General features: G+C 35.8%; 1 protein-coding gene across 2 annotated transcripts in view; it reads right to left on the reverse strand.

Annotated features, from left to right (window-relative positions):
• Positions 1–1,755: 1,755 nt before the first annotated feature.
• LOC149080259 (trypsin-1-like) overlaps positions 1,756–14,657 on the reverse strand; it is an 82,730-nt gene continuing 69,828 nt past the window's right edge. The window contains exons 7-9 of one of the 2 annotated variants that reach the window (XR_016193558.1): positions 11,376–11,533; positions 4,460–5,302; positions 1,756–2,168 (exon numbers count right to left, since the gene is read on the reverse strand). Coding sequence is in view for 1 of the 2 variants with exons in the window: in XM_089239354.1 (XP_089095480.1) it covers positions 5,147–5,302; positions 11,376–11,533 (314 nt within the window). In the remaining variant the exon portion in view is untranslated. Of the gene's footprint in view, positions 2,169–3,654; positions 5,303–11,375; positions 11,534–14,657 lie in introns of those variants that run through there. The other variant, XM_089239354.1, reaches the window with a different exon arrangement.

Raw genomic sequence — 14,657 nt, forward strand, 5'->3', positions numbered from 1 at the left:
AGGCCACTATCCTTCCTCTGTCGAACTCGGATACTTGATCAAAAGATGATCGCTGTTTTCTACGAGGCATAATTGATCGTTTTTTTTGAAAAAACCACAAGAAAAACACAATTGCCGTACTTCAAATCGTCGAAATCTCCAAGCCTTAAATAGCGCTTTGAAGTGGCGCCACAGGCGCGCGTGATGTGCGTCTGGGCTGAAATTCTAATCATTTGCATATCTCACCTCCGCTAATGCATGTTGTAAATTTCATATTATTTGCATGCTTCCTTCAGGGTGTTGCTTTTACGGTGGCCAGCAGTGTATTTTACTCTATTGAACCATAAAATAAGCATAACAAACTTTTTCGTGTCGATCGTAGAATTATAAGTAATACTAAAAAATTTATGAAAAATGTTCAATTTCGTCAATTTCCATAAACTTCTAGTACGATGCGCGACCGGAAGATATCATCCGATTTTAAATTTTTTTTACGTCATTTTTCTTATTAAAGGAGGCAACTTTTCCGCACTATAGGGACTTGAAAATAAGAACTTCATTTTTTCGACCCACCTTATTATACAATCCTGTGCAAATCAACGAAAGCTCAAAGGGCATTCTTAAAGTGACGTCCAAGGTTGTCGTTGCACAGTCTACATCAGCTGATGAAAAACTGGTGCACCCTCTAGTAGACTCTTGGTGTAGTATTGACCTTGTCCGATGCAACAAGGATTTTTACTAGGAGTCTATAGGTGTCTCGTACAACGATGTTTTTATGTGCGCCCGCAAGAAGACCAGTGGATTTAGGTCTAGTGAGCACGTGGAAGCCACGCAACAGGTTCACCACTTCCAATCCACTGGTGATATCTGGCATTCAGGACATTTCGGACAGTAGTGCTAAAGACAGATGCCTTATCTTCTCTAGAAGGTGTGCTGACGGAACAGGCTGCAACAATCCTGAAAGCACACCGTCCCAGAGCAGAAATGACGTCAGAAGGGAGAAATTGGGGACTTTTTAAATTTTCTCCAATTTTCTCTTAACGAAAACCCTGTATATATAGGTGTGTGTACCACCCCACAGAAATTCACTTTTGTATCCTTACACAAAAAAGTAGCAACAAGGGCAACTTCAGAAACACTTTCGAGAGGCAGGTAGAGCAAAATGCCGATGTCACCAGATGTCCTCGGAAGAACAAAAACTTTTGAAGATTTTAAAAATATATTGTGAAAAATAAAAAATATAAATTTTTAAAAATATATTGAAGTGATTTTGAGCATATACTGTTGTAGTAGAATCAACAATCTCTCTAAAAAATATCGTTATAGTGGGATTTGTCGTATTAAAATATATCGCCTCGCAGGGTCGGAGTAGAGGGGGTGGGAGGGAGAACTGCTCCGGGTGGCAAAATTTAGGGGGGGTGGCAATTTTTAGGTGAACACAGAACACCGTTATAAAATTATTCTGAATAGGTATTAATTCTGATTGGTGGGGGTGGCAAAATCATGTTTGCCCCTGGCGGCAAGACAATACATAGATCCTAGTTACGACCCTTGGATCGTATCGAGAGTAGTTAAACTATAAATTAAAATCAATTCCAAAATATTAGATTTTTTAAAATACCGTTGTAGAGAAATTAATTGTTTAATGAATATATCATAATAGCAAGATTTCACCGTATTTAAGTTTGTCTATGTAAATAATGAAGCATAAGATTGAGTAGAAATTAAATACAGCATAACAATGAAAAGACTAAATATAAATCGAGACAACAAAAGAAAGCTCTATAAATTTTAATTAAACATACACATTCCACTTTAAAATAACGGTGGTTTCATCTTATATACACACATGTTCATTTTCATTCTTATTCTACCTTCTTTTATATTGTTTTATTTTTCAATGCAAAATAAAGATATAACGAAAATATAAAGATATCTAACCGAACTAATAAAAAAATATGTAAATCTACATATAGGTTTCTCAAGTATTGGTAAAGTATGCCGATATACCCGCCACTAACACATTAATGCTCAATGCATTTGTCCAATTTCACATTATTGTTCAACGCATTTCAGTCAATGTATTCGAATTAGATGTAGAAGTAGGCTTGAAGTTCTTCTCTAGAGGAAACTTGATTTCCAATTAAAACAAATTTTTCTGGACCACTGCTCTTCAGCTAGAAATCTCTCTAAATAAATTTAAGAAACTTTTTTTTAATGATTTTTCTAAAACTTATAAAATAAAAATCAAAAATGCATATTGTCAAAATTGTTAATTTTTTATTGTTCTCGTGATAGGATTTCAATCCAATCACATGAATACGTTAAGGAGATACCACAGATTGTATACATTTTTTTATTTAATAAACTATTAAGTAGCATTTGAATATTGTCAATTTTTATAATTCGAATCAATGGTTCAATTTTGAGGAACCAATAGAGCAGTCTCGCGTGCGTATTAGCGATGAAAGGTTCAATTCATAGAACAATTCAATATGCTTTACACACGAACTAACTCACTATCTACCGCACACCAACTCCGGCCATATATCGCCATACGGCAATTTCCAACCAGTGCAGTTGAGTGGGAAATGAAGGTTCCATTTTCCGAGGGATCGTATGCATAAAGAAATAGAAAGATTAACTTTTTATATATAGAACCTGTGTGCTAAAACTTTCAATTAGTGAAATGTAAATTCAGCTCTGGGAAGTAAGTCATTTCCAAGAAATTGCACATGTTTAAATTCAATATTAATGGAGATATTTGACATTTATCACCAATGATTTAGGGTGTGATTCACAAATTCCAAAATGTAAATTAAATTCAAAGCTGTAAAATTTCTGAATTTGTGAAAATAATTGTCAAAAAATGCACCTTGTTATTTATCGTCAATAAAAATATATAATTTGTGATTATTCTATTTGTGCACAGTCCCTAAAGATCGCAATTTTTGAGCTAATGGAAACTTGCCAACACAGTAATGACTTGCCAAAACATAGTGATTATATACAGGGTGATTATAAAAAAACTATCCCGACATATGGGCCCCTAACTATCATACCATTCACAGAAACTGAATGAAATTTTGGCGTAAGGTATTTTGATGTATGCGCTCAAGAATGATATGGAAAACAACAGTGTCACTCTAACAGTTACGGTTACAGTGAGAAAATTTCGAAAATATCAAATGGCAACACCAAGTTTTTTGTATTGGAATGTGATCTCCATTGTGAAAAACCCTAAATAGCGTTCGAACGGTGATGAAAATCACTGGCGGTAGATAGGCTAAAAGTGAGGACAACCAATAAGGACAGAGAAGCAGCATAAAATAAAGCATTTTATTGTGTTTCACAAATTTTCCTTGTGGAGGACTAATCAGGCTGGGATCTCAGCCGAAGAAACGGTGTGACGAATGAAACGAACATTAATGCTCTGGTGCACGGCAAAGTCCTTTTTACTTTTTCCTTGCCTAGCTCCGGGGATTTTCGTGCTACAGGTGCCATTCCAACGCTATTTAGTGTTTTTCAGTATGGAGATCGCATTCCAATACAAAAAACTTGGTGTTGCCATTTGATATTTTCGAAATTTTCTCACTGTAACCGTAACTGTTAGAGTGACACTGTTGTTTTCCATATCATTCTTGAGCGCATACCTCAAAATACCTTATGCCAAAATTTCATTCAGTTTCTGTGAATGGTATGATAGTTAGGGGCCCATATGTCGGGATAGTTTTTTTATAATCACCCCGTATATATTTAATATCTTGATAAATATTGCATTTAAAAATATGAATTTTTTTTGCAAACGGCTTTTTAGCGTGGGATCTATATTTCAATAATTGGAAGTTTTGGCATACGGGGACTATATAAAAGTTAATTTCTTAATTTTGTTTGTGCATACGACTCCTCGAACAAATTTTGAAATTTTAAGTTACTGCGCGTCATTTGAAAACTTTTTGTAACTGAAAGTATGTTTTTAAAGTCGACAGTTGCAGAGATATCTGCTATGCAAACAATTCGAAACAGCCTGTATTAGAACTAACGTTAATATTTTTCCATTCTTCTTGCCAAATCCACTTGTTACTGGGCATAATTCTGTGCTCAGATGAAAAAATGTTATGTGACTTTTTTTTAAATTTCACGATGCCAAATTTATATATATATATAACATTTAGTTATCTGAGCACAGAGTATATCTGCTAAACGTTTTACATACGTCGGTGATGGTCCAAAATCTGAATGTAAATGAATATTCAATTATACTGTATATGTTTCAAGAAAACATTTTTTTTGCGATGCGGAAATATTTGTTGCCACTCAGCCCAACATTCTATTTCAAAACAAAATTTAATACTTGTATTATAATGTTCAAAAATGCTATAGACACTGTGATTGAAACTCATAAGTGCAATATAAATGTGTGCGTAACCAGCAATTCATCGAACATTCGTTTTTAGAGAAGGGAAATAATATTTTCTACCTGTTAAATAATCGATAGAACATTGAACACAACAATGTTTATATCAATCCTGGTTATCCCAGTGGATTGAGATAATCACTGAAAAGCTGAAGTCACACTAATTCCACAAAGCGACTCATCTCCAACACACTTTGCAATTCAAGCATTTCTTGCATCGATAGCAGTAAGTGAATGTTTCATGTTGATTTTTTTCCGCTTTTTTGCATCGTACTCGTATAAAATGTGTGAAAATACAGTGTGCACACAATATGCAATCATACTCAAAAATGATTTCAAAAACATTTCATAAATATTTCATAACCTATAACAAGGCTATATTCGTAATTAATGTCATCTGATTTAGTCAAATATCGTTTATAAATTATATAAATAACCTTTTACAGTACAAATCTGAAACGCATTAATACTATGATCAGTTTATCACTGAATGATATAGCCTATGCTTGTCCACAAACTTTATCTTCAAAGTAGCATTCCTGTAGCTTGGTTTTGTTTACAGTCCTCACTAGGACAGTGAAATCATGCGCATGTCCAATTGCCTTCGTAGTCTTTTCTACTAATGAAATATTACCTCAATGGTTTCATGCCTCGTTCATTTATTACTCATTGAAAATATTCTGCTAACAACGATAGCTTGTTGTTAGCAGTTAGATAAATGTTCTTTTCAACGAACTTCGCGGCTTCATGTCACCTCAAATTGCTGTTAATCCAATCTACCGTTGTAGAAACGCTGTGATAAATTCCTGGCTGTCGCCACTGTGCGCATCCAAATCCAGCGGATATTATTCCCACTAATGTCCACCTGCCATTATAATGAACCATGAGTGGTCCTCCAGAATCCCCCTGAAACGAGAATTCGTAAATGAATATTCACGCATATATATTACATAATACAGGTCACATATATTAAATTTGTTCACCTCATATTTATTAAATAGACAACAGAAAGTCAGGATAACTTGAGTGGTTATGTCCAAATAAAGAAACTCGCACAAGGATCTATATTAGGCTCTATGCTTTATGTGTTATTCATTTACCTTTAAGCGGCATTGACGAGATATCTCGCCTCCTTGAATGCCTCTTATTTTAGCATTGGCAAAGCCCAGATACTTTATAAAGTTGATTTCTCAATGCAACACTTTTCCCTGTACCCTTAGTTTGCATCCGCTGAAAATCGAAGGGAAGCCTATTTCATTAAAAAAAAGATACGGCATTTTGAAGGCGGCTCAGTTGTTTCTGCTGTGCCACTTAAAGGGTTTTAGAAATCTTCTTTTAACCTATACTTTCTTTGCGTCACATAAAAAATTTTCTTTTCCGTATTATACTTTTCTTAAACCGTATAAAAGTAAGCTTATACAAGCTACTTTTAGGAAAGACATTTTTCGTGAACATTTTTATTATTTATCCGCCATAGCTTTGCCATTCTCTATAGTTATATACAGGGTATCCACTCTTGTCGTTGTGCAGTGGATATTTCCTGAACCATTGGTTTTAGAGACAACTTTCAATTAGATAAAAAAATTCAAATGATGTCACCCATAATTTTAAATGCCGTTCAAATGAAAAAATTATCAATAAAAACTTACAAAATTCAAATTCTTATACGCGGTCCCCCGTCCTCTAACTTCTAATTAGAAAATTGTTGCCTGTCTCTCCTAAGGCCAACAAAAAAAATTTCGTGTTTCCAAGTGCAATATGCACTGAGATATTTGAACTCACGAACCAGGGAAAAAAGGGAAAAGAACAGCATAAATAAGGAAAAGGGACGTTGTCCGTTAGTTAATTCTGTTCTTTCTCCTTTTTTCTCAATTTTTGAATTCAAATATCTCAGCGAATATTGCACTTAGAAACATAGAAATTTTTGTTGGCATCAGGAGAGACAGAAGGAGCGCATAAGAATTTTAATTTTTGTAACTTTTATTAATTTTTTCTTTCATTTGAACGGCATTTAAGATGATGGGTGACATCATTTGAAACATTTTTTTCTAATTTAAAGTTGTCTCTTAAACCAACTGTTTAAGAAATAGCCATTACACAACGATAAGAGTGGATACCCTACAGTTCAGAAAAATTTTCTTTTTTTTTGTGTGTGTTGTGCTGTTTATTTTGTTCTTCACATTTTCTTGTTTATTGTATTATGTGTGCTTTTTTTCAATGTTTTGTGTGTGTGTGTTCATTTTGTATTTTTTTACTTCACATTTCTTTAATATAACGTAATTATTTTTATCGTGCATATAGGTCTCTATATATACTACAGATCAGATTTTCCCAAAGTGGGCAATATCACCCCCTGAGGGGTGACGGAATGGTCCGGGGAGCGATAGAAGCTATGAGTTGGCTTGAGTTGGAGGCGATGAGAGAAAAAATTCAAAGAAGTTTGGCAAACTATGCTCTAGATCGGTGTTTCTTGAACTTTTTTTTTATCCAGGGCCCTCAACCAATGCTTCAACCCCCATCAAGGAGCGAGGCCCTTCCTACTTGTTGAATTGATTTTCCGAGTAAATTGATAGTGAAAAAAATGTATTGAATAAGCCCACCCCCACCCCCCCCCCAATTCATTGAGAGTTTTTGTCGGGGTTGTACGTAATTCCGTGTGAACACTGTAGGCGATCAGGAAAAATGATGTTCCGAGGTTCCGTACTTAGCCGGAAGCAAGAGCTTGCGTATATTTTACTTAGTATCGCAAATCATGATAACAGATCTTATCCTTTTTTAGACCCCCTTCCCCACTTTCCCATTGACATCAGGCTCAGGCCAACGCCTGGAGGAGCCCTTGTTCTATGCGGAGCCATATCAGCATTATCAGGGACCACCTATCTCGCTAGGAGTACCTGCATATCAACTTAAATATTTATTCTCGTCGATAAATATAATATCAGACATCATTACCATGAACGACCTCCTACGCACCCACGGCCCCAGGCTGTGTCCGGATGGAGCCCATGCGTTAAGATGGTCCTGGTTGTATGCGCAGTTCTGAAAGTAGTCGCAGTCCCCCCCCCCCAATATTTCACTCTTATTACCTTCATTTCTTTACATCTGAATTTTTTTCACCGCTCTTTGGGCCTCCCCCTCTTTAACAGCCTGTCATGGTCTCCCCTTAAACTTGATTATCACCCCCTCCCCAAAATATCTCAGGAACTTAAGGGGAGGCCATATGGCCTCAAACATTGCTCTAGACCAGCGGTTCTCAACCTTTTTTGACTCGCGCCCTCTTCATTATATAATTTTTATGGCGGAGCCCGTTTGACTCGAGGAGCTTTTTTATATATAATTTTTACTGCGGAAACCTGTAGGCTCTTTTTTTCATTTATCTATCAAATTTACTGATTTATTTTCTTTTCCTCAAGTTGCCGCGGAGCCCCTGGGAAGTGCACACGGAGCACCGGTTGAGAACCGCTGCTCTATATAGACCTTTTCTCTTCAACCTTTTCCTAGTTGTGAGCACTGTCTATAACCATCATCAAAAGAAGAGCACCCTTACGGCAAGTTTGACATACGAATGCATGCGTTGAGTGCAATTTGTACAAGGTGTTTAATTGTGACGTTGAACAAGTGCTCACGAGCGCGAAATCGGACACGAGCACTGAGCACTCTGGGTGTCGTAAGGAGCACCGCGGTGCTCGTGAGAAACGGGTTGAAGATGCCTGCTCTAGATGGTGAATATGTTTCTTTATAATTGATGTTAATTTTTATTTCTATATAAAAAGAATAAAGTTGATATCATATGCGATTTTTGTGTGAGTAAAATAAATTTGGCAAATTTGAATACACGTATTTAAAAAGTAAAAATCGTATCCACTCACACACACACACATGTGGAAAGACGTCTGTGTATGTTATATCAATCTACTATATGTTTTACAGCATTTAGGATAAATATTGACATGCGGTGTCTTGTACATTTTTGTACAGCTCAATTATTAATGCAGAATCCTTAAAACAAAAAATGAGGTGCTGATTAAATTCATGTGAGTGAAGGAAGGGGGAGATTCATAGAATACTCCATACTATTGCATTATGATATATGTACGTTATCGCACGCATGATTTTCTCAACGGGAGAAGCATCATATTTTTTCTTCTAAAGGGGGCCTGTTTCCTTTTTTTACTGCAAAAAATACCATAAGCTGGCGTGCCTTCGTGATGATGTACTACATTATATATGTTACAGTAAAAGTTAATAAAATGCGAAATCATAACCACTAATCGCCTCGGTCAATTGTAATAGCTTATATTTTACCAGATCTATCACTTTCACCGGCGATTAAGCATAATTCTTAAACGTAGTCGGTAAGTTTGAGAAATATAGGCAAAATTTATCATATTCTCTTTCGTCATTTAACCCTTATACTGCATATTGTTCCCGTACATGATCAACACCATCTACAGCAGAAGGCCTCCACGCGAAGCTCGTGGCATCACTTTCTTTCTTTTAAACCGAGCACAACTCAGGTCTATCGCCATGGGCAATTTACTACCTAGTGAGTCGTGCCGGAAGTGTAAGTGTGTGTACCTAACAGTCTGATACGTATCTAGTGTTGTGTCTGATTTTTCAGTACTGCCATCTATATTTCAGAAGTGAAGTGAGCGATTGAAAATTTGTACCGTTTGTAGACCTGTTGCTCTCTGTGGCGAGACTTTTTAACGGGGAGATCGGCTCGCATTCGCCCCTTAAAATTGGGAACCACAGAAAACCAACTTCAGCTGACCACCCGTGACGTCACTGAAGAAGGTCATTTAATCTATAGCCATTGGGTATGACCGGCCGACACATGCGCCATCGTCCCTTTTTCACAGTATATCCAATGGCTATAGGTGAGATGACCTTCGTCAGTGACGTCACGAGCTTCGCGTGGAGGCCTTCTGCTTCAGATGGTGTTGACATGATACGCGTGCACTGCCCGTATTGTGCCGTAAAAAATTAGAATAAGTGTGAAGAAGATTAAAAAGAATTATTATCAGTTTTGTAATGTTAGCTTTCTTGACACGTATGAACATGTGCAAACAAAACCAACACTGCTGTCGAATTCATCATCCTAGATTGATGTTTATGCATAATTTCCAATAAATTCGAGTACTTCATCGACTATTTATCACATTTACTGATACGAACTGTGGATTATACGAAATTACCGGTAAATATAAACCGGTAGTTAGATAAATTCTTGGTATATGAATGAATTTGTCAAACTTACCGAAATGGTCGATTATTATGCACAGTAACCGGCGTTTATGTCTTTCTTTACCATAACAAGGCAACATTAATGTATTTTCATTCATGTTTATGTATGAAAATGCATACACACATTGTATAATACCAACACAATATTTATTTCTCATTCATCTGTGTCTTATCCTCGGCAATTATGATAAAAATCACCGTTTCCTTAGGGAAAATTAAAGTCAGTTATGAAAATTAACCCTTAAATTCGTAGCTTTGCATATGTGCCAAGGGTTCCTTTACACTAGTGTTTCACAAAGTGGGCAATGTCTAATATAGCCCCCTGGTGGGCGATAGAATGGTCCAAGGGGAGATATAAACTACGAGTATAACATAAGATCCCCTATGGGTTCGCTTGAGTCGGGGGTGGGGGTGATGAGAGAAAACTTTCTGAAGAAGGGAACGATGGAACAAAATGTTTGGCAAACTATGCTTTACACGTTCATTGCTATAGCCAGTGATAAAAGTTCGGAATCGCTCTTGAGCATAAGAGATCATAATATTCTTTCCATTTTATATTTTGAATTTACTGATAGATATCCCAATCAACGACAACAACTCTTTGTTTGTTACAGAGCATGCGTGGCTATAATTTCGCTAATTTGTATTTTGTTCTCTAAAATGTTTAGTTTGTATTTGTTTTTTTTTACCTTGAGGTTTGCTATCCGAATTTTTTTCTTACTATAGTTTGTATCACGATGAAGGTAGTTGTATATATACGAAAGTAATATTACTTCAATGCATTTATTTTATGTGATTTCTGAGGCATCCTCTTTAAGCTCCTGTATAAGCAGTGCAATTCGAAACAGATTTTTATAATGATTTTTCCGGCTTTGTATATATACTATTAACTAAGAAAAAAAATTATCAGCTTGGAAAAAAAATTCATGCATTCAAAGGTTAATAAATTAACTAAAAAAACTAAACTGAAATAAAAGCTAATTATGAATATATATTCTCCTTCATTCCTTCCCCTAACTCAAAAAACTAACTATCAGCGTCAGAGGGCTGAGTATGCATAAAAAATTCAAAAACATAAGAATGTATGAGAAAAAATCGTAACTTTGAATGTACAATAATAAAACTGAACTAGTAGCCGTAAAATATATGCCATGTGCAAAAAAGTTATCAAAAACCTTAGAATCTTCGGTAATCATTAGATTGCTGTTATTCGTTTAAGAAAAAAAAGTGAAGATGAAAATAATATCTATATCAAATTTACAGCAGTTTGTGTGATTAGTTAAGTGATTAGTTAGTTCAAGTGATTAGTTAAAATTAGTGGTAAATATTACCAAGACCGAAAAAAAGTCTAACAAAAAAGATCGTATTTTGAAGAATTTTACATTGTTTTGAAATCTGAGGAAGTGACATTCTTTGACCATAAATACTTTTTTGGGGAAAATAAATAAAAATTTGTGTACCACACTTTTCTACAAAATTTATATTGTGGTTTTATTTAATTTTTTGCGATTGTTTATCCGTTTAAGCAACAAGTTATATGTGTGCAGTCAAATCTATAATTATTTCTAGTGATCAATGCAAATGTTATTTTTTTTGCAATTATATCACCAGTAATTGAAAAAATTTAAAAAACTACAGTACACAATCGAATTGTCTAGAACAAATTAAATTATGAAATGATGAATGAGTATGCAAGAGAGCAACATTTCAATTTAAAAGAATGAGTTCTTACCACACAGGCGTCTTTCCTTCCATTTTCATAACCAGCGCAAATCATTTCTGGAAAAATTCGTACTCGTATTCCTTTCCAGTGATGCCACATTTCGCATTCTCGATTCGAGATTATAGGAACATCCGCTTTTTGTAGGACTCGAGTTCCATATCGATTGCCTTCAGAAGAGAAGTAATCAGCAGGTTTTTAATATACTACACTGCTCAAAATAATTACGGGAAATGTAGTTTTTATTTAATTGTAATTTTTAAACGTTTTAATTGATAAAATATTGACAAAGGGCATTGTTAGGTACAGTGGAACTTCGGTTAAGGAGCGATTCATTCAACGAGAAATTAGCATAACGAGCAAAGATTTTTGACAAATTTTGACTCAGTAAACAAGCGATGATTCGCATTACGAGCAAAAAATTTTCGCTTTGATTATTGATTTTCACGTTATCACAACTGAGCCGATGGTTTTTCGCTTTCGTCCTCACATCTACTTTGGAATTGTGGATAGTTTTCTCCCCTGAAGTCTTTGGTCAAACGTGTCTCCCCGCCCCCCCCCGAAAGATGAATACACGTGCGAGCGTGACTGTTCAAGATACAAAACTAGATGTAGCATTGTAACTATGCATACGTGCCCTTGAACTTCTTAAGTTCTGTTTGAAGAAAACTGTGGGCTGATTGTATTACTGAACGTGACTTTGAGTGGCTATCTCATGAATAGGAGCCACCATTTGTCGAACAGATTGTGTCCTTGGAAAAGACTGGGATTGGAGGTGCATGAGGATGACATTCAAGAATTAGTGGTGGAACATGGCCAGGCGTTGCCCGTAGATGAACTGAGGGATCTCCTTTGCACACAACAGCAAGAGCTTGTGGAGTACCCTCCACAAGGTATTTCATCTGATGAAGAGACAAAGAGACAAATGAGAAGTCCCTCACTTCAAATGAGGCTGAAGAGATGTGCAGAATGTGTTTGTGTGTGTGGGAATCTGTGAAAATTTTGGAAGAAAAAAAAACGAATCAAATAAAACTGCAGAAAATCGAACAATGAATCTGGCCAACGACAAAACAAGTTTTCATTTCCTCAAAATCCTAAATAGGAAGCAAAAGTAAGTGTCATTCGACAGGTTCTTTTTCAAAGTCGCACAAAAGAATTAAAATTGCAGACAACAGCGAGTCCTTAAATCGTCCTAAACGATAGACATCTTCTCTTTCTCGTCGTTTAGAGTAAGTTAAATTGTAAACATCATCGTATTTTTTGTATTTTTATTTATGGCGCATATTTATATTATATATATTTTATTGTACTATTTATTATATTTTTATTGTGTTGTATTATTGATTGAATACCGTTTTTATTAGACATTTTTATGTGAATGAAGAATTGTGGAACAAATTATCCGAGTATCTATTATTTCCTATGGGAAAGTTTGATTCGATAAACACGAGCGATTCGAATAACGAGCACGTTGGCGGAACTAAGCTCGTTAACCGAAGTTCCACTGTATTCACAAAGAGTTGTGTCACATGAATTAATCATCAACTAAATTAAAATTAATAAATTTAATAAATTTAAATAAATAATGCATATCTTGTAATTGTTTTCAGCAGTGTATGTTAAATCAAAATTCATTAATATAGTTCACACATTCCCTATTTCATAGGATTTTCTTATCTGCCCTCTAAACAAGTGATTCATAACCTGGAGTCATATGACCCCCGCCCCTTTGAATGGTCCTATGATATTCTAAGGTGTGCCACGGGTGAAAATCAGCTGAAAGGAGAGTCACGACAAGAGTTGAAGGAGGGTACAGAGAGCTGTGAAGAAATTAAGCTTTCAAGTGAAATATGTTGGGAAAAATGTGACTATATACTTTCCATACAACCAGGGCCATTTTAACCCAGTTACCCATGTAGACATGATTTGGAGCGTACAAAATCAGATATGGTACCATTATTTTCGAATGTAAGTATGTAAATATGTAAGTGGTGCTTCTCCACCTAAGTGTAGGGATCCCAGAACATCACTATGCCCGAGGACCCGTGATGTTGAAATGGCCATGCATAAATCCCCCCACAAGAAGTAAGCTCATTGAACTCTAGCCCAGGGTAGGTGTGGACCCATGGTGATGTGTCTGGAGGGTCGATTTATCGTGTAGGTTCGTTGGATCGTCCCATATTTTACACAGAAATATTTTTTACATATAATTCGGCTCTTGGGAAGGATGACACCAACGTTCTAAATCCAAGCCTGGTCCAGGGTTCCAGAGATTGATCTTATTTATAAATAAGAGTATATGATATTGCCAAGTGTATACAAATCATGGAACCCTGGACGGATCGTGTGATCCCTTGGGTGTAATATTTCGAATGTAATATGTGTTTTGTAGCCGTTTTAACTGTGATGTGTTTGTGTTAAATAAATTTCAATTTCAATTCATCACCCTAGCCAGAAGTTTGTCCATATTCTTCGGTAAATTTAAGAAATTCATAGACAATTGATCATATTTTCAAGAGCTTGAGATTATACATAATATTTATGGAACTTATACCAAACTGGTCGATGATTATGCATAATAACCAGCAATTATGTATAATCACAGGATTTATCGCATTTCCCGTAACATATACTGTATAGTACATTCGAAGTAATATGGAATAGTCGGGTAATATGGAATACCAGGTTTAGGCCTTCAGGTATGGCGTCCATGTGGAACAGTGATAAACAACTTCAAAATGTCTCCGTGATGCTATAGAGATAGTGTCGCTCAGTTGTCACCATCATCACGGCTGCTTTGGGAGAGAGAACGCTTTTTTTCTCCACTTCCAGAAATTCATTCAGGAATGTTTTCAAAAGTGTTTAGTAACTTTTGGAAACGTGCACACAATAATTTAAAACTAAGCACAATGTACATCACAAGTGCTGTATTTTATTGTACTGTGCTCGTTTTTAGCTAGCGATTCTCCCCGGAACGCTATTTTTTCACAGATGGTGTGTCGGGTGGTATGGAATACTATAAAGTGTGTTATATATACTATAAATAATGTGCCCTGTTGTCTGCGGGCTAACCTTGACGGTTTTGGAGCAGATTAAGAATATTGCATTTGTGACACTTGTAAATAGACTATGACACCAACGCATCATCAACTACAAGAAACATACGATGAAATTTTTAATTTCATTGTCATAGACTCATTGAATGGGGTTTTTGATCAATTCGAATTACTTTTCATTCTGAACCCCCTATTCCTTATTACCCGTCTATTCTACATCACCCCACGAAAATGATTT

This window comes from Pholcus phalangioides, unplaced genomic scaffold, assembly GCF_987345545.1.
Source record: "Pholcus phalangioides strain wild (caught in Gottingen) unplaced genomic scaffold, Ppha-v1.0 ptg000011l_1, whole genome shotgun sequence".
Classification (NCBI taxonomy): domain Eukaryota; kingdom Metazoa; phylum Arthropoda; class Arachnida; order Araneae; family Pholcidae; genus Pholcus; species Pholcus phalangioides.